The 18,771-nt window shown below is 33.9% G+C and overlaps 1 protein-coding gene across 2 annotated transcripts; it reads right to left on the reverse strand.

Moving 5' to 3' along the window:
* Positions 1–9,715: 9,715 nt before the first annotated feature.
* On the reverse strand, positions 9,716–18,543 carry LOC107032234 (serine/threonine-protein kinase D6PK-like). Of its 2 annotated transcripts, none has more exons than XM_027912069.1 (3): positions 18,472–18,543; positions 12,384–13,677; positions 9,716–10,732 (listed from the first exon to the last, which is right to left on the reverse strand). In XM_027912069.1, the coding sequence occupies exons 2-3, from the start codon at positions 13,622–13,624 to the stop codon at positions 9,865–9,867; spliced, it is 2,109 nt and encodes a 702-aa protein (XP_027767870.1). In that variant the 5' UTR covers positions 13,625–13,677; positions 18,472–18,543; the 3' UTR covers positions 9,716–9,864. The 2 variants fall into 2 exon arrangements, with proteins under 2 accessions (XP_027767870.1, XP_015089303.1); XM_015233817.2 differs by lacking the exon at positions 18,472–18,543 and adding an exon at positions 15,192–18,454.
* Positions 18,544–18,771: the final 228 nt, after the last annotated feature.

Consider the following 18,771-nt stretch of genomic DNA (forward strand, 5'->3'; position numbering starts at 1 on the left):
AAAGCAAGCACCAAGGCAGTGGTACAAGAAGTTTGACTCCTTCATGACCAAGAGTGGATTCTGTAAAGCTGAAAAGGATCGTTGTTGTTATTTCAAAAAATACACTGATTCATATATCTTTCTACTCTTGTATGTGGATGATATGTTGATTGCAGGATCTAGTATGAGGGAGATTAACAATCTGAAGACAAGGTTATCTGCAGCGTTTGAGATGAAAGATTTGGGTCCAGCAAAGCAGATTTCGGGGATGAAGATTTCTCGGGATAGATCTGCTGGCACTTTAAATCTATCTCAGGAGTTGTACATTGAGAAGGTGCTGAGCAGATTCAGGGTTAATGATGCTAAACCCAGGACTACTCCATTGGCAAATCACTTTAAATTGTCAAAGGAGCAGTCAACCAAGACTGCCGAGGAACGTGATCACATGGCACTTGTTCCATATGCTTCAGCAGGTTGTAGTTTGATGTATGCTATGGTCTGCACTAGACCTGATATAGCACATGCAGTGGGAGTAGTTAGCAGGTACATGGCGAACCCTGGGAAAGAGCATTGGGAAGCTGTGAAGTGGCTTCTGAGATATCTGAGAGGTACATCCAGTACTTCACTTTGTTTTGGCAAAGGCAAGGTGACTCTACAGGGTTTTGTGGATGCTGATCTTGGTGGGGATGTTGACTCGAGCAAGAGTACATCCGGGTACATTTACACCATAGGTGGAACAGCAGTGAGTTGGATGTCCAGGCTTCAGAAGTGTGTTTCTCTTTCATCTACTGAAGCTGAGTATGTGGCAATAGCTGAAGCTGGGAAAGAGATGATATGGCTGGCAGATTATCTTGAGGAATTGGGCAAGAAGCAGAGCGAGAAGATTCTTTACTCAGATAGCCAGAGTGCCATACAGTTGGTGAAAAATCCAGTCTATCATTCGAAGACAAAGCACATCAGAAGGCGATACCATTTCACTCGCAGGGCAGTGGAGGATGGTGATATGTGCTTGGAGAAGATAGAGGGTGCAAAGAACACGGTAGACATGTTGACGAAATGTGTTGATGTTGGGAAACTGAGGTTATGTAAAACCTCGATTGGTCTTCTGTAGTTGTTGCTACAGATGTTGCGGTGTGGTAAAGATGTTGATGATGAAGAGATTTTTTTTGAGAATGTATTTTTTTGATGACTGAGTCAGTCTCCAAGTGGGAGAATTGTTAGGTAGTGGAGCCTGATTAATTTTAGGTTTTCCTATTTATTCTCTATTTTAGGTTTTCCTATTTATTCTCTATTTTAGGTTTTCCTATTTATTCTCTGTAACCAAAAATACTCTGATTTATTAATATAAATATACCTCACCGCCGTGGAAGTTTACTCACGGGGTTTTACCACGAAACATTGGGTTTTCTCTTTCTCTCTCTAGATCTCTCATCTCTTTCTCTTGAAAGTTCTTGTGTTCTTCATTCATCTAGTGTGTGTGCGTGAATTCGATCCTAACAAGGTCTTGATCTTGATTGTTCTTAAACTTGATCTTGGACTTGGACTTGGACTTGATTTTGATCTTGACTTGATCTTTCTCTTGATCTTGACTTTCTAGTTGAATTCAAGGGCTTCGAGCTTGATCTTGAATCCGGTGGTCTTGATCTTGATCATTCTTGAACTTGATCTTTACTTCTTCAAATCTTGAACTTGAACACTTGAATTCTTGAATTCTTGAACTTGTAGAGAAATTTATAGCTTTTGATCCACGAGCTTTCTCTAGCTTCTTGTGTAGAATTCTTGGTTCTCTTTTTCTGAATTATGAAACCCCTATTTATAGTTTTAGAATAGAGGAGTTGTGATTAGAACATAACTCCCTTCGGCCAATCAGATTTAAGTGAAATATCATATGGACTTTATGGAGTGGGCTTTAATTAAATTTATATTTATCTGAATGTAAATAATTAAATCAATTATATTAATCGATAATATTTATTTGAACTAATATATTTATTAACTTAATATAATCCAAATAATTTTATAAACTTATTTTTCATAAATTTTAAGTGACTATATTGGCCTTGTGCAATTGTGTCAATTCTATATTTGCTATGTATCTCTCGCTCTCTCTTCCTTCATAACTTTTTTTTTCTTTTATTTTGCATTTTGTGTTTATCAATTATTTATTTGTTTTCCCTCTTTCTATCATAACCCAAATAACGGAATCACGTGGGCGCCTACCCTGTTCTTAACAAAATAGATATATTCTTACCACTCTATCAAAAATATGCAGAAAATTAGTTGTAGATCCTTTAAATAATAATTGATACATTTATATTGTCAAATATTATGAAACCCAATAACTTTACAAGTTGCAGTAATAAAATATACAAAACCAACTCTTAAGATCTAGTCTAGGCATGCTCAAGAGCTTCAGATAGAGTAAAATAAGAAAAGACATAACTTTTATCGAATGAAAGAGATATAAAAATTGTCGATGATTACTCGTTGCTTCACATAAGAGTCTTCAAATTAATCTGCAACACCCCGACACCCCAAAAGGATGTACAAAGTGTATTATCACTACACCACATGTACGAATATGCATCATTGATCGATCAAGGTTAAATCACACAACATAACATAGAAATCACAAGCTAAACATGAAGATCCTATACCACCCAATAACCCCTGTTAACCTTTACTTAATAGTCTAACCAACATGATCCTTCAAAACACGGGACAAGTAGTTTCATTATTTAGCTACATCATCTAAGCCCACGAACCACACACCTTGTAACCCCTTCTTCCTATTTATACCAACCACTCTACCACCTACCCATGACATCCATTAGGATTCATCACTCACCCGAAAATATTTAAACATTATCGCGAACGCATGTTTACCACATATGTCACACTATATCAATTACTAGATTACAAGTCGTCATACAATACAAGAGTTATACAAGACTCAACAATTGAAGCAACCATCTTAAAATATGGACATATTACGCATCAACACCATTTGAAATATTATCATTGTAGCACAGCTTCTCATGTGTACACACAGTAAGGGATCGTTTGGTACAAAGATTAAAAATGCAAGGATTAGTAATGTTGGGATTAGTAATACATGGATTAGTAGTGCAGGGATTATTTTTACCAAGTGTTTGGTTCATAGTTTCCCACCTCATCTTGTGTTTGGATTAAAACTATATCAAATTGTACCCTCGAATTATTATGCAATTGGGTTAAGGTAAATAATTGTCGGGCAATATCATTTTATTATGACCTTGTAACTAGCTATGTAAAGAACAATTTTGATGTCATTTTTGCCTTTTTTTTCACCTAAATTAATTTAGGATAAATAATTATCATCTAAGTAAATTGATCACTTACAAAATGTCAATTTTCAATTTAAAAAAAGATAAACTATCAACTTTTTAAAATAAAAAAAAGGGTAAACAAAAGTAAAATTGAATAAAACATCTACATTTCCACATAAAAATTGCAAGTTGAAATTTTAATATGCATTCAGTTTTATAAATTGTTCAAAAAAAAAATTAGAAAACCGCATATCTATCTATCTATCTATCTATATATATATATATATATATATTCTTCCTACGATTGATCCAATAGAAAAATATGTGTACTTAATGTGAGTTTCTTTCATATTGATGTTGTCGGCAATAAAAAAATTGTATTTAGCAAAGTTACATTGTTAAATTTTGGCAAAAATGGTCTAATGGACCTTTGTATTTGTCTGAGTTTGTATTGTGAACTATTCTACTTATCTATTTGTCATCTACACCCCTTAATCCATCAAAACACAACATTTTGAACCCATTTTTTCCTACTCAACTATGTGTACATCACAAACTTTTGACACATAATATTAAAAATAATTATAAAATGATATGTATGATTATAAAATGATGAGTACATATATAGCCACTTCATGTCATCCTTCCCTTTTATCATATTTGATTATTTTATATGTAGTTCTTTTTTCAATTTGTATTTGCCTCTGCCATAGCTATCCCCATTCCCACAAATCGCAATCTCATTTCATTTCTCTCTCTCATCTTCCTTGCGATCTTTCTTTCCCGACCTCTTCCACTCTTTACATTGAAGAAAAAATGTCGAAATGATTATGGTTAGCCACAATATCCTTAAAGATCGGAGTTGATTTTGTATTCTATTGGGTTGGGATTTAAGTGGTGACTGGTGGCGTTGAGGAAGAGTGGGGATCTATTGGGTAGGCTTCTTGTTCACAATCTCGTCGAAGTTTAGGGATGGCGACGTTGCAAAGGTCGAGGTTTATTGGTGGAGTTGTTTTTCTTCTTGTTGGCTCACTTATATAGCTACTGGTTGAAGCTTGTTGGTGATGATGAGAATGAAAGTGGTTTGATCGGAGAAGGTGTGAAGGAGGAGAAAAAGGAAGTGAGGTTCGGTTTGGTCTAGGACTGAAACATGGTTCATTTGGATGGTAGATAACTTAAACAAGGGGGTCAACTGCCGGAAATTATTTAAGTTTTTGTTGTTGTATTTGTTTGATTTCAACTTATCAATATAGGTTTTCAAATTATTTGTCATTTAGTCTAGGTTTCATCTCTTATGTGTGTTTATGTTTGATCTTGGGGTTTAAGTAAACTACATTGATTTTGTTGAAATTATTTTGGGATTTTACTTTGTTTTGTGCTGAACGTTAGTGTATGATGTTTTTGTAGTAGTTTTATGCCTTCAATGGCGTATTTTATGATTTTGATTAGATTATAGGATTCTACCAAAATTGAATTTTTCATGGTTCTGAAGAAGAATACAACAAGAACAACCAATATTGAAGAAAAAAAGTAAGCGCAAATCCATGATATAGAGAGCAGTGTAATGACGAGAAAAAATTTGAGGATAGAAGATCGAAAAAGAAGCCAGAAAACCTCAAATTTTGTCCAAAATGATCATGTTAGATGCAAATGAGAAGATGATGGCTTTATAAAGCCCTAGTGTGACTTTTAGACCCCTTTCAAAGGGTCTTACGCTCATAATAGGTGTGTATCACACGCTCTTTGATATCAACTTCCATATAGGATGTCAAGTCAAAATTAGTGTTGAAGATGTTGTGTTTCGACGGATTATGGGGTTTAGATGGCAAAGGGTTAAGAAGAAGAATTCAGAATAAAAACTCATACAAGACCATTTCGCCTAAAAAAAAATTCCTACATAAAAGTAATAAGTGTAAACTTGGTCTTTTTTATCTGATAGTTTGTTCTTTATGGCCTATCTTTTTAGTATAATATTTACCTTTATACATCTTTTGGTAATTTAGATAGTGTTACTTTTGCATTAAATGAAGGGAAAATGATCAATAATCTTTACATTTACCTCACGTGCGTTTCACGTGGTTGTCTCGTCATGTCATTCATAAATTGTAAAACAGTAAGAATACATATTCATCACAATATATCGTTGTAATTATTTGAACTAGACCCTTATACCTAAGTTAATAATGAATTGTATGCATTCTTCCATTACTCAATATATTAAATATATAAGCGCATACTTTGTATAGATGTTTCTNTTGTCTTTAATAGACTTATCCCATGGTATTATATTCATGTATATATTACCATGTAGGAGGTATAACTAATCAATGGATTGGTTATACATATATCCAATTTCCTATCAAATATAGTACTAAATAATACCATATATAATACATGGACTATTTATTTTAATGTGGCCTACCAAACGACCCCTAAAGGTCTTATTTATGCCCTATAGTCATGACCTGCAGGAGACCAACTTTATTCATGTACTGTACCGGTGTGGTTCTCAACCCTACAAATATATATAACCTCTTCTTAGAATCTTACCTCGACTTTGAGCCTTCATCAGACCATAAGGTCATAATTAGCGGGTACCTTTCTCACACATATATCTCAGTGTATTACAATTATATGCACACATGACATGTAAATAATTCAATAGACCCATCAAATTATAATGCATGCATTCCCAAGCAACAATAACCACATCATTAATTACAAACATGTTCGAATATCAATCAACAAGCATTCATGATCAATAATGTTAGAGAATACATAAATCCCATTCATGTATAATCTCCATTAACAGCAAGAAATCCCCCCTTTATCGTGATCAATGTTGTAGCATTAACTATGTAGATTATGGAATGCTTCAAATGGAGCGAATAGTAGTAATCATTATAAATAGAGCCGTCAATATGGGCTAGGCCCGTTGGGCCGGCCTGGCCTAATCCGGGATTTAATAGGGTTGGGCTAAGATTTTTGGAACCTATTTAAGAAAAGGGTTTTTAGCCCGGCCTGAATAAGTCTGTTAATTTGTGGGGATTGAGAAATATAGGTAGGGACGGTCCGTGGGCCAATATAAATTAATTTTAAAAATATGATATAAGATTAAAATTTAAAATTAAAGAGAATCCGAACTCAAAACAATTATATTAATATTTCTATTTAGATATTCATACTTTTCTTGGGAAAAAAAACTTAATAAATACTATAAAGATAATTGGGAAAAGCGTCTCATATACCCCTTAACTTTGTCATTTGGAGCTGATATATCCCTCGTTATAAAAGTGGCTCATATATACCCTTACCGTTATACAAACGGCTCACATATACCCCTGTCGTTACAAAATGGCACACATATACCCTTCATTTAACGGAATTTTAAATAATTAGTTTTAAATTTATATTTATTACTTATAATTTTTTTAAAAAAATTATTTAGTGGTATATATGATTCTTCTATAAAAGTTCAAGGTATATTTTAATTTTTTTCATACATAAATTATTTTTTGACTTCTTTTATTATAATTATTTGAGTTTCTTATTCTTATTTTATTTTTTTCTTTCATTCCTTAGTTTAAAAAAAAATAAACTATTTTTTGTGTGTATTGTAATTTAATTTCGTATTCGAAAAAAATTTTGATCATCTACAATAAGTTTTACAAGAATATTAGTGAAAAATAAATAAATTTGATTACCAAAACAATAATTATAAATTAGTCATTGAAAGAAAAAAAAGTCAAAAAAAAATATGTTTGACGAGGATTAAATTTACTAATATAGGATTATATTTTTTAGAAAAAAATAATAAACATTTAGATTGAAAATTATTATTTTTTCATTTCCGTTAGAGGAAAAGGGTATATGTGAGCCATTTGTTTACAAGTAGGGGTATATATGAGCCACTTTCATAACAAGAGGTATATCAGCTCTAAATGACAAAGTTGAGGGGTATATCAGACCCTTTTCCCAAGATAGTTTTATGGGATAATTTCAGAGACCTCCCTCCAGGCTTCGCTCTATAACACTGATATCCCATGTGGTTTACAATATTACGCCTACCTCCCTTGTTTTCATTGACTTGTAACCATTCTTTAAATCTATTTAAAATAAATATAAATTAATATAGATTTGATAATTTTACCCTTTTTGCATTAATTTCTTCATATTAATAAATATTATATAAAAAACAACTTATTAACAAATATTTTTAAAAAATCAGCACAAATATAAAGTCTTCATTCAAGCTGGCTCACCATTCTCACAAAATATTAACTCTTCATATCCATTTCACCTTTATAATCCATCATTTCCAGCAACAATTTCTTTAAATAGAAGATAAAAATAAATTTCTCAAGAGAAAAATTCGATAAGAACGATCAGATGTTGTTCTAGTTAGACATTTTCACGAGTGAAGAAAAAACATGATCCAATGAATAGAGATAAATCATTGAAAATTAGATCTAAACTCGCATATATAAGGGTAGAATTGTCAAATCTACATTAATTAATATTTATTTTAAATAGATTTAAAGAATGATTATGAGAAAATGGAAATAAGAGAGGTAGACATAATATCGTAAACCACAAGGGAGGTGAGTGTTACAGAGCAAAACATGGAGTGAGGTCTCTGAAATTATCCCTAATTTTATTTGTGGAGTTGATTAACTAGTAACATTAGCATAAAGTTATATTGTTTTGTGGATATTTATGATAATATTTTAAAATTATAATTTATAATTTAATTTGATAATTCAAAAAAAATATAATTTTTAAAAAAGTGGGTTGGCCCGGCAAGCCTGTAGCCCACATATTTATGGGTTGGGTCGGCCGTTTCCTGGCTCACGCCAAAAATGGGCTAGCCCGACCTGACCCGTAAAATGTCAATATTTGTATGGATGGGTTAGCCCATATTGACAGCTCTAATTATGCGCAAACTCTGCCAAAGCAAAAAAACTGATCCCATTTTCCTCCGAAATCAATCACATGCCTAAATCCACAAAAATCTAAATAGTCCTCTTAGACTGAATATCAGTATGCGGAAATTTTTTTTATGCTAATCTCAACTCAAGTAACCAAATCAACTCTCTTAAATGATGGAAACTAACACCCCATCCAAATGGATAACGTATATATGAGTCAATCTCTCTGAACTTTATGTATTCTAAATTGGCATGAAGTGAGAAGATTTAGTAAATCGATCAATGATGAGCCAAATAGCATCAAAGTCCTTTGTTATTTGCTCTCATTTCTACTCGAGGGATGGATATATTCTAAGTCAAACCACCTGGCCTTTAGTGCTCATTCTCCACTTGCTCAGAGTTCAAGCACATAGATACAAACTCTGCAATATCTAGCTTCCGTATACACTACCTCAAGTTACGATTCTCTTTGCTGCATCCGAATGGATAGAATATTATTGATCTATGTTTATTTACGCATTCAAACATCACATTTTAGCTATATTCTGAGTATAATCTTATTATTATCCTTGTTTTTATTGATGATATGTTGTGATGAGCTAATAGAGATGAATAATTTGATTTTGGGCTAGGAGAAGACTCGTAGGATGGATTGGAATGCAAAGTCAACTAATTCGAGCTAAAATGGAGCAAAAATAGCTACAAGAAGGACTATGGATGAGTCTTAAAACAAACTTGCATGTCGAATTTCAACTAAAATGGGTCTGTCTATATTCGACCTCCTTAAACCAAATCAATATTTTATTCTAAGAAACCTTAGGACTATATTTTGTTTACATAGCATAATTTCTTCATGTTTCTATCCTAAAAATCTACCCATAATTACATAAAATTTCATAAAAGGCAAGAATCGTTATCTTATACTATGAGATGAATACTCTTATTTTTCTATCCTCTTTTCCTCTATTTCTTTTCTTTTAGTTATCTGCATGCTGTTCTTTTTTTCATTGTGCTCCATTTTTATTTATTTTTGTTCTCCATTTCAACACTCTTTTGGCGTTCTATAATTTAATGAAAAATAGACATTTTCTCTCTTCCAATTAAACTCGAAGTCCTTTCTTTTTTTCCTTTCATCTTTGTTAAGCGCAAACTAATTCTACATTAAAAAATAGAAATATTACATTCTCCTTCAGTTAAATAATGTTTATCTTTGAACATGTCTAAAAAAAAAAAAACTAAGGTGTCATGATATAAAGAATCGCTATGCATATCTCACTTATACTCACAAAATTAACTATCTTTTCTTAAACTCATGTGATGACCTCGAAAATCGTGTCATTTATCCACGCAAGTTATAAATCAAAGAGGTTTTAAAATGGTAAAGTTCACAACACGACTAGGAGGATCGTTACATTATCATATTTTACTTCATGTAACACGTAGAAAGCTTGGTGAGGAGAATGAGAAAAGGAGTTGAAATTGTGGACGATGTGACTCAAATTAGGCAATTATAACTATGGTAATTATGTATTTATAGTAAAATGTAATAACTACTGAAATTGTAGTCCTATTAAGGTAAGAGAATATTAGGATAGTGTTCGCTTAAAGGAAGCTGATTAAAGTGTAGACAAGAATCCTATATTCCTAGACTAAAAGAACTCAATGTCAAGATAATTATTACCCCCAGAATTCACATTTGTTCCTGCAATTATTTTACTGCAAACTTCAACAGGGTTCACTTGCTTAAGCTTCCGTGGAACCTCTACTTCAACCTGTCTTAGCACTTCTGGTGGAGTACTGGAACGAATCAGTGCCCAATTAACACCTTCAAAGAAAGGGTGTTGTTTTATCTCACTTGCTCCTCTTTTCACCCCGAGACGGTGTTGAGGCTCTTTCATGAGCAATCCTTGAATAAGATTGTGACTGGCATTACTCGTTGCAGGGGAATCAGGAAATTTGAGCTGTTGTCCTACTACATTGAAAATAGTTGCCCTGTTTCCTGATCCCTTGAATGGGGTTTTACCATATAGTAATTCATACAGAAATATGCCAAATGTCCACCAATCAACTGCATTTCCATGTCCTTCTCCCTTGATAATTTCAGGGGCTAAGTATTCATGAGTGCCCACAAATGACATTGACCGTGCTGCAGTAGGTTCTGCAACTAGCTCAGGCATAGCATTAGCAGGAAAACCAGGCTCAGTTCGAGGCTTTTGTGATCTTTTTTTGCTCTTTTGAGAAAATATTCTGGGGAGGAAGCATGTTGGCTGAATGCATGTAGATATGGGAGCAATACAGGCTGGCTGCACACATAATGCAGCTCCTCGTTTAGAGGGATCATCAGATGATGTCCTTATGACCATAGGTGAAACTGAACATTTCAGGGACAGATCAAAATCTGAAAGCATGATGTGGCCATCATCACGCACTAGAACATTTTCAGGCTTTAAGTCTCGGTAAAGTACACCTAGCATGTGAAGATACTCGAGAGCCAATAGAACTTCTGCAGCATAAAACCTGTTGCATAAACAGGTTAATTAAACTCTGACTAAGGAACTCCGCAGCTCAAGATAAACAAAAAGGGCCAAGATTCTCCAAAGCCCCAACGAAAATCAAAAGAAAAGGAAAAGACAGCTAGCATATAATGTCTAATCGTATTCCTGGATTGAGCTTTACATCCTGCCCATACAACAGTAGCTATGTATCTATACAGAACTAGTTAGGGTCGACTACAGAATTCCTCAACATTTGTTTCACACCATTTGGACCCATACCTTTCCAATACTCACGAAATTTGGCTTTTAAGACAAATTAGGAGTTCTCTAATTGAATAGGTTCTCTACATTTTGACCCTAATGTAAAAATACTGAACAAACCAAAATGCTCTAGGCAAACATCAGAAAAATGTAGGCGCACCAACAATCCCAATTAGTTCATAAAATGTAGATCATATAATAATTTGCACGTGTTATTCTTGCATAGGATCCATTATAATTTTCTTGGTATTGTTCCAGTTTCATATAATACCCATATAATATGTTGTTATAATTGTCCATCTTCTCTGGTCAATAATTGGTGGCAGGAAAAAAGGAAAATGAAAATAATAAGATCAAAAACAATAGATGATTTCTTCTCATAAGTCCAAGCCTTTGTATATACAGAGTTTACCCATATTTGTTTTACTGAAAGGTAGCGAGTAGCACATGGGAATTAGCCGAGGTCCACGCAAGCTGGCCCACACTCCACAATTATCAAGGAAAAACAAAAAAAAATGAATAAGAACAGGATCAAAAAATTGCAAAGACGGATCCAGAACTTCTTCACTATAAAAATCCTATTATAATGAACACCTAACTTAAGTCCACGTTGGTGACCTCCGTGATATATTTTCTTCGCCAGGAAGGAGAAAAGTTGAACCAAACGACGCATTCCCTCTCAGCATATATTATTTGCTAAGGACTCAATTGAAACCAAGCCACAACAGTGTCTGAGTAACAGACATATCAACTGCTCAAGCACCATTGAAATAAGCAAACTTCTGAACATTTTTCTCATATTTGGTAATATCTCTGGATTGTGTTCATTAAAAATGTGGATGTCTAACCAAGAATATATTTGGATGAAAACTAAGAACCAGAAGACACAAAGAAAAGTACATAATATAAGAACAAGACATCATGAGCTGTGAATAAGCAAGGAGCCTTAAAATCATGAAATGTTCAGAAAATCTCTATTTTCTCAAAATGATACGTAGTTTGAGGATCTTAACACATTATGAGCATTTACCATTTGGCGCTAAACAGAACTTGGGTAATTATCATTAAGAAACAATAAACTTCCTCTACCGGTACTAGCACGCAAAGCAATTAGAGAAATAAACTGTCAAAGCAGTCCTTTCCCAGAAAAGCACGCGTACTGTCAGCTTATGGAGTTTCGATAGATAAGAGTGAATCGATGAGCCAGTAAGATGATTAATTATTTCCATTGCAGATACCTAACAAATTACCATTTTAAGAGAGATGGGGTTTATACCAGACAAGGAATGTCAAACTAATGGAGGATTACACTTATGTTTGGAACTTAGGTGTAAGAGCTTATCAAAAACAAGCTTAAAGGATGTTTTATCTTTTGTTGCATAGAAGAGAGAATAATGGAACAAGAACTGTACCTTGCAGAGTGTTCTGAAAAATGCTTTCCAGGTTGTCTTTGTCGTAGAGTATGTAGATCTCCTCCTGGGCAATATTCCATGACTAAACATGAAAATCTGTTAGTTTCAAAATGAGTATACAACGTTGGTAAGAATGGGTGATCTAACAGCTGAAGGATTTCTTTTTCTGTCCGAGAACGGGTTAATTTTTTCCTACTTGCAAGTGATGCCTTATCCATCACTTTCATTGCAAAATCGCAGCAAGTCCCATTTAGCTCTGAAAGATAAACAGTGCCAATGTCACCACAACCAAGTTTTTTCACTAACCTAAAGTGACTCATGCCTAATATACCATCACGTGCCCGTATTGCAATAATAGCCTTGCATCTGGGATCATTCCCTTTGTGCGGCTTATTGGCACTGCCGGTAATGTTACTCCAGTTACTATCATCACTAAGTTCACTGCTATCACTTTCCCTGCTAAAGCTAGTTTTAGCACTTTCTAGTGAATCCCCTTGAATAATCAGTTTAGTGCCCTCACAGTTTCCGTCCATAATAAGCAAGCTTTCACTCAACAATCGATCACTCCTATATGTTCTTGTGCAGCTGCTAGGAATGCTCATAGCTGTGCCAACACCAGTAATATCAATGCTACTATATGGACTGATATTGCTGCTTGGTGATAATGATACATCCCAAAGACATTCTTTTTCTTCAGAATCCGGGGGTAGACTTGCTAACGTATTTTGAGATGGACGAGGAACCATAAATGGAGAGGATACTACACCAAGATCATTATTTTCAGCCCATCTCTCCACAGGTGAAAGAAGAAATGAACTAGGTTTCATGTTAAGAACCTCGATTGAAATATCATCCAGGGAAGAGCCCTTCAGAGACATGTTTTTCAGTAGGCATTTGCCGTCTACTTTATTAGGACCAATTGGTATATAGACTGGTTTCATTAGGTCAGTATCAACAGGTTCTGGAGGATGACTTGCTCCATAGAATGTCATAAAGCCACTATCGTCAAGTGAGTCATCACATCGCTTGATTGTACCAGCATTAGGCAAGAGTTCCTCTTCCTCCTGATAGGAGTGTTTTCCTTTCCATGTTTGAAGAGGAACAGTGAAGTCCATCTCCAGAAAATCATGGACATCGGATATAGTTCCCACCTCTTTTTTAAAGGTTAGGTAAATATTTGTCAACTCAACCTCAATACTGTTCTCGGCCAGTGGTTTTCCTGAGTCAGGTGTCCTTTTCATCTCTGATTGCTATTTATCATCACAAGTATCTCACTATGAGAAGCTCTGTGGAACTGCAAATATCAATAAGAGTTGATTCGTACATTAATAATAAACGTAAATAAAATCCGCTAGGATTGTTTCTCATTAGAAGCATGCCATCATTTCAAAAAGTTGTATCTTTTAAGCAGTAACTGAAAAAACCAGCTCATTGAATACGATAACATAAGAAAGAGTATTTTTCAAAAAAGAAAATTCATTATCATCCTTTATGAACACACAAATGTACAACATATATTTAGCAATATCTTCATATTTCAGGTTATTAATTAAGTTCTTAGTTGCACCACGTGATAATGTAATTTAACAACCAAAAGAGAAAGCAAGAATGGGGGCATGAACTGCTGCAAACCCATATAAATAAACAAAATGTTGTATCGTTAAAACTTTTAAATGAGATGGTTCACATCATTCAACATGCCTTCAACGTAGGCAGTTCATAGAATCAATTCTCGTCTTCGCTCATCAACAAAATAGTTCCATGTGCTCAACCAAAGAAAACTAGAACTGCACATGAAGGGACGTGTTGAAATGTTAAAATAACTACTGAATCACAGACATCCAACATATCACCCTGAATCACCTAATTACTTCACAAAATTTTGACAGCCCCAGTCGCTACAGAATTGGATAATACTCAAGAAGCTGCAGCAAAATGGCTATAGTCATTTGTGATGTAACAATCCAATACTAAGAGAAAATGGACACCACTACTAGGAGTGTCAAATGGGCAAGTCAAAATGGCTGAGTTAATAAATAAGTGAGTCACTAACCCACCCAAAACTTACTTGGGTGAAACGGTTTGGGTAAAAGATCAGGTCATAACCTAATCCGTCCAATTTTTACTAAATTTTTAAAAAAAATTCTTTGTTTTCATAATTAACTTATTTTGTACTTAAAAAACTTTTTTCTTATAATGACTATACATAACACTCAAATAAAAAGTTGTGTTTTTGAAAATGTTTACACAAAGTTTCTCATAGATCAATTTTAGGCTACATATGAACTCAAGCTGAATTAAGCAAGTCAAAATCAAGTGAGTTAATAAAATAAAATAAAATAAATGGGTCATTAACCCATATAAATCTAAACAGGATGGAAGGATCATGATTTTATGAGCTAATTTTGCCACCCTCAACCCAGTAATATAGAATGTTACCCACAGGCGCAGAGCCAGCCTTCTATTAGGGGTTTCATCCGAACCCCTTCGATAAAAAATATTTTTAAATTATTTTACATGTATATATAATAGATGTTTAACCCCTCAGATAATTCGTGTGTTTAGTTCTTCAAATTTTGAACCCTTTGTTAAAAATTCTAGCTCCGTCACGGGTTACACACATATTTCCCTTCTTCTCAGCTTACATTGTAAATACTTTCTAAAGTCAGTGACATAGAAGGAACTAGTGCTGAAGAGAGAATCACAAAAATTAATTGAATTCTACTCAAATACTAAAACACAAACTAATCAACAAATTAGTGGCAGCAAAGAAAAGGAACTCAAAAACTGAAAGCAACAAAATAATACCACTTGTAGTAGCTTAGCCCGATCTGAAAATGATCTCCATCTCTTCAACTGGGAATCTCATTTTTTACATAATGTGAAAGAAGAAATTGAACTTAAAGCTCAAAAAATGGCAGTATATACATTGGTTACTACTTAGGCAAAAATGGCAGTAGCAGATAATGTAAATATAGCCGTTCTAGGGGGGCATTACAATTTTGGATACATATAGGGGGGGACGGAGGTGCAGACGCTTTTGCTTTCTCTTCTTTCTTGGTTTTGTGTTTAGCTTTAGTCATGTTACTGACCACACACAATGGAAGTGTGAATGTGTTTGCAATTTTTTAAATAGAAAGAGAGGGTGAGTAAGTGAGACAAAACTACTTATTAAGTTGTCAAGCCTGCCCATTAGAGTTAGACAAATCTAAGAGATTACAATTTTTTTAAAAAAAAGCAAATCAACTCAAAAGAAAAAGTACATGTAAGGGGATTGTGTTTTATCCTAAAAATATCTGATTGAAGCATTAAAAAATCTATACTAAATTGAACAAGGATAACACTTATGTAATATGAATAGATTTTGTTTATTCCTGGCTTAGTTTGCGTAGGATTATTATTAAATGTATATGACTTGGTCTATGACTTTGCAGTATATTTATAATACTGAAAAAGTATATATAGTATCAGAGTCTTAAGAGGTTAAAACAACTCAATTTTAAATCGTATGACCAAAGAGAAAACAAAAGTTTCGCAACAACTTCAATGGTGGATGACAACATCTCACCAGGTTCTTCTTTGCTTGGAACAACCGTTGGAACACAAACCTCCGCAGTTACCACTCTACCGTCTCCTAGTCTTGCTCATCAATTACCACTTAAACTTGCATTGTCAATTTATTTTATTGTGGAAGATGTTAGCCTCTTAAGCACTAAAAGTGTTTTGATAATTAACAATAAATCTAATGTTGCTTGCAGAATTTGATGAGCAGTACAGTGACATTGTCATAATCCGGACTTACAACAATCTGAACAGAATCCACAATCCAAGCTAATCAAGATCTCAAGTGATTGACTAAATCCCCAAGATTCTAGGAAGACAGCCATGACATATCTCAATCTCCTTTGAATCAGCAAAACACTATCAATCAAGGAAATCAACAAATAAATCTATCAAGACAAGCATCCAGCAATCAAGGAAGACAACCAACCTTATTGAAGACGTCTCATCTAGAAAGTAAGGATATCATGAACATATTTAATATGAACATGATCACAATCCTATCCAAATCAGACTCAATCAAGGAATCCCTCCAAATTTTGATTGAATGAAAATCCCCTGGGTTGTTCCTTAAGAAGACCAGAACTCTATGCCTATTTAAACAAGAGGACTGCCACTTAGAGTCTTACGCAACTTCACTAGAACTTATCATTGTAATCTTCTTTCATCTTTGATAAAGATTTGTACACGTGAGTGAACACTTGTAAAAGAAAAAGAGAAGGAAAAGATTCTAAGTGTAGGTTATACAAGTAGAGGTACTGTCTACGTAGAAACTCTGATTTGCACATCAGACAGGTTTTCAAGACTTCACTTCACGTATACCTTATTCGTCTGAAGCTATTAAGGAAACTCTTGAAACACAAGGGGACTGGACTAGGCACCATATTGGTGATCCTAACCAGTATGAGACTCTCTATGCTTATTTACTTAAGCATCTTATTCTGTTTTATATTGTTGAACTAATTTGCAGGCAAATATCCAAAATGACACACTATCAGATCTCTGGAGCCTTAGTTCAATATGGACACTCACCGCACTGACCACCATACTTCCACGGGCGACATTACTCTCACTAGAAAAATAGATTCGGAATTTTTGTCTCCTCAACTGATCATTAAGCATGGATAATGATTAAGAAAGGTCCGAAGCCCATTTGTGGACTGACTGAAAAGGATAGCACTGAAAAGTTATTTGATCCTGAATAATTTGATATCACTAAAGAACAACAAGAGCTAATCCAAACTAATGTTAGAGCTATAAGTTTGTTATATTGTGCAGTAAGCGGAGCAGAGTACGACAAGATATCAACTTGCGATACTGCGAAAGTAATGTCGGACAAACTAGAAGTAACATATGAAGGAACCACCAAAGTAATGGAGGCTCGCCTCGGTGCACTCGTTAATAAATATGAGTTGTTTAAAATGGCAGAAGATGAAACATTGAATCTATGTTTCAAGATTCAGTAAAATTGTATGTGAACTAAAAACTCTTTGAATGGTGTATTCAAATTCATTACAAGTCACTAAACTTGTTTGAAACCTTCCCAAGGCTTGGGAAACCAATTTTGTAATTCTTGAAGATGGAGATCTACAGAAAATGATATATGATGAACTATGAGGCAACTTAATGGCATATGAACAAAATCATACTAATCATTACAATAAGGATGACAAAAAAAACGGTGGCATTTATGACTGAAACATTTGACACTGGAGAGAAAGCAAATGAGAATCAACATGAAGGAATGACACTCATCAATCGAGGAGTAAGACATATGCTTAGAAAGACGAGACAGAAACCTCAATAAGATTTCAAGAACAACGATCTTAAAATAAATGAAGATCGTTGTTACTACTGCGCAGAACCAAGTCATATCAAACAGAATTGTCCAAAACGTAGGAGAAGAAACAATCGAAGAAATGAAGATCCAAAAAGTCTTAGAGCATGGGAACAAAGAGAAACGACAGATGATGATCATGATGAAATGCAAACTTGTGTTTTATGGAACTAGGTGAAACAAGTGAGGTAAGATCTGTAAATTGTTTAAACTGTAATGAATTATAAAATTCTTTGGATATATAAACTACAGAATTTTATTGACGAATACAATAAAATTGCTCGAGAAAAGGAAGACTGACAGATTTTTCTTGAGGCAAGTCAGATTGAAGTCAACTTACTAACAGAAAAACTTGAGAAAGTAAAGATGCAGCTAAATAGCATCAGAAATCTCCAAGTCATAGCTCTGTACGATCTAACAGAACTACATATTACAGGAGGAATTCTCCTAATCGTAGCTCCAATAGATCAAATAGATCTATCTCCAATTCTCATTTCTCTAAAACTCCCATTAAAGTTTCTTGCTATAATTGTGGTAATCTTGGTCAAAAATCTTTTAATTATAGAAAATACTCCTCTGGAAAATGGATCTGGTGACCTAAATCTCCTAATCATCAAAGATCTAAAAACACTTAGATACCCAAAAGAAACTAATTTCCTTGTTTTACAGGACCAATCCAAGAAAACTTACAGGGAAAGGAATGTGGGCACTTGATAGTGGATGCTCTAGGCATAAGTGTGGAAAGAAAGAAAATTTCAAAACTATCAAAAGACTTGATGGAGGATTTGTAAGATTCAAAGATAATGCAAAAGGAGAAGTAACAGAAGTTGGTACTGTGAACACCTAATTTTTTACCAAAACATAATATATTTTACACCAATTTAAAAAGGGTTATATTTAAAATAAAATAAAATAATAATAATAAATTGTAAATTAATAAAAGTTATAAGATCAATTATAGTTTAATAATAATAAAAAAAATTGATAAAT

Source organism: Solanum pennellii, chromosome 10, assembly GCF_001406875.1.
Source record: "Solanum pennellii chromosome 10, SPENNV200".
In the NCBI taxonomy this organism is placed as follows: domain Eukaryota; kingdom Viridiplantae; phylum Streptophyta; class Magnoliopsida; order Solanales; family Solanaceae; genus Solanum; species Solanum pennellii.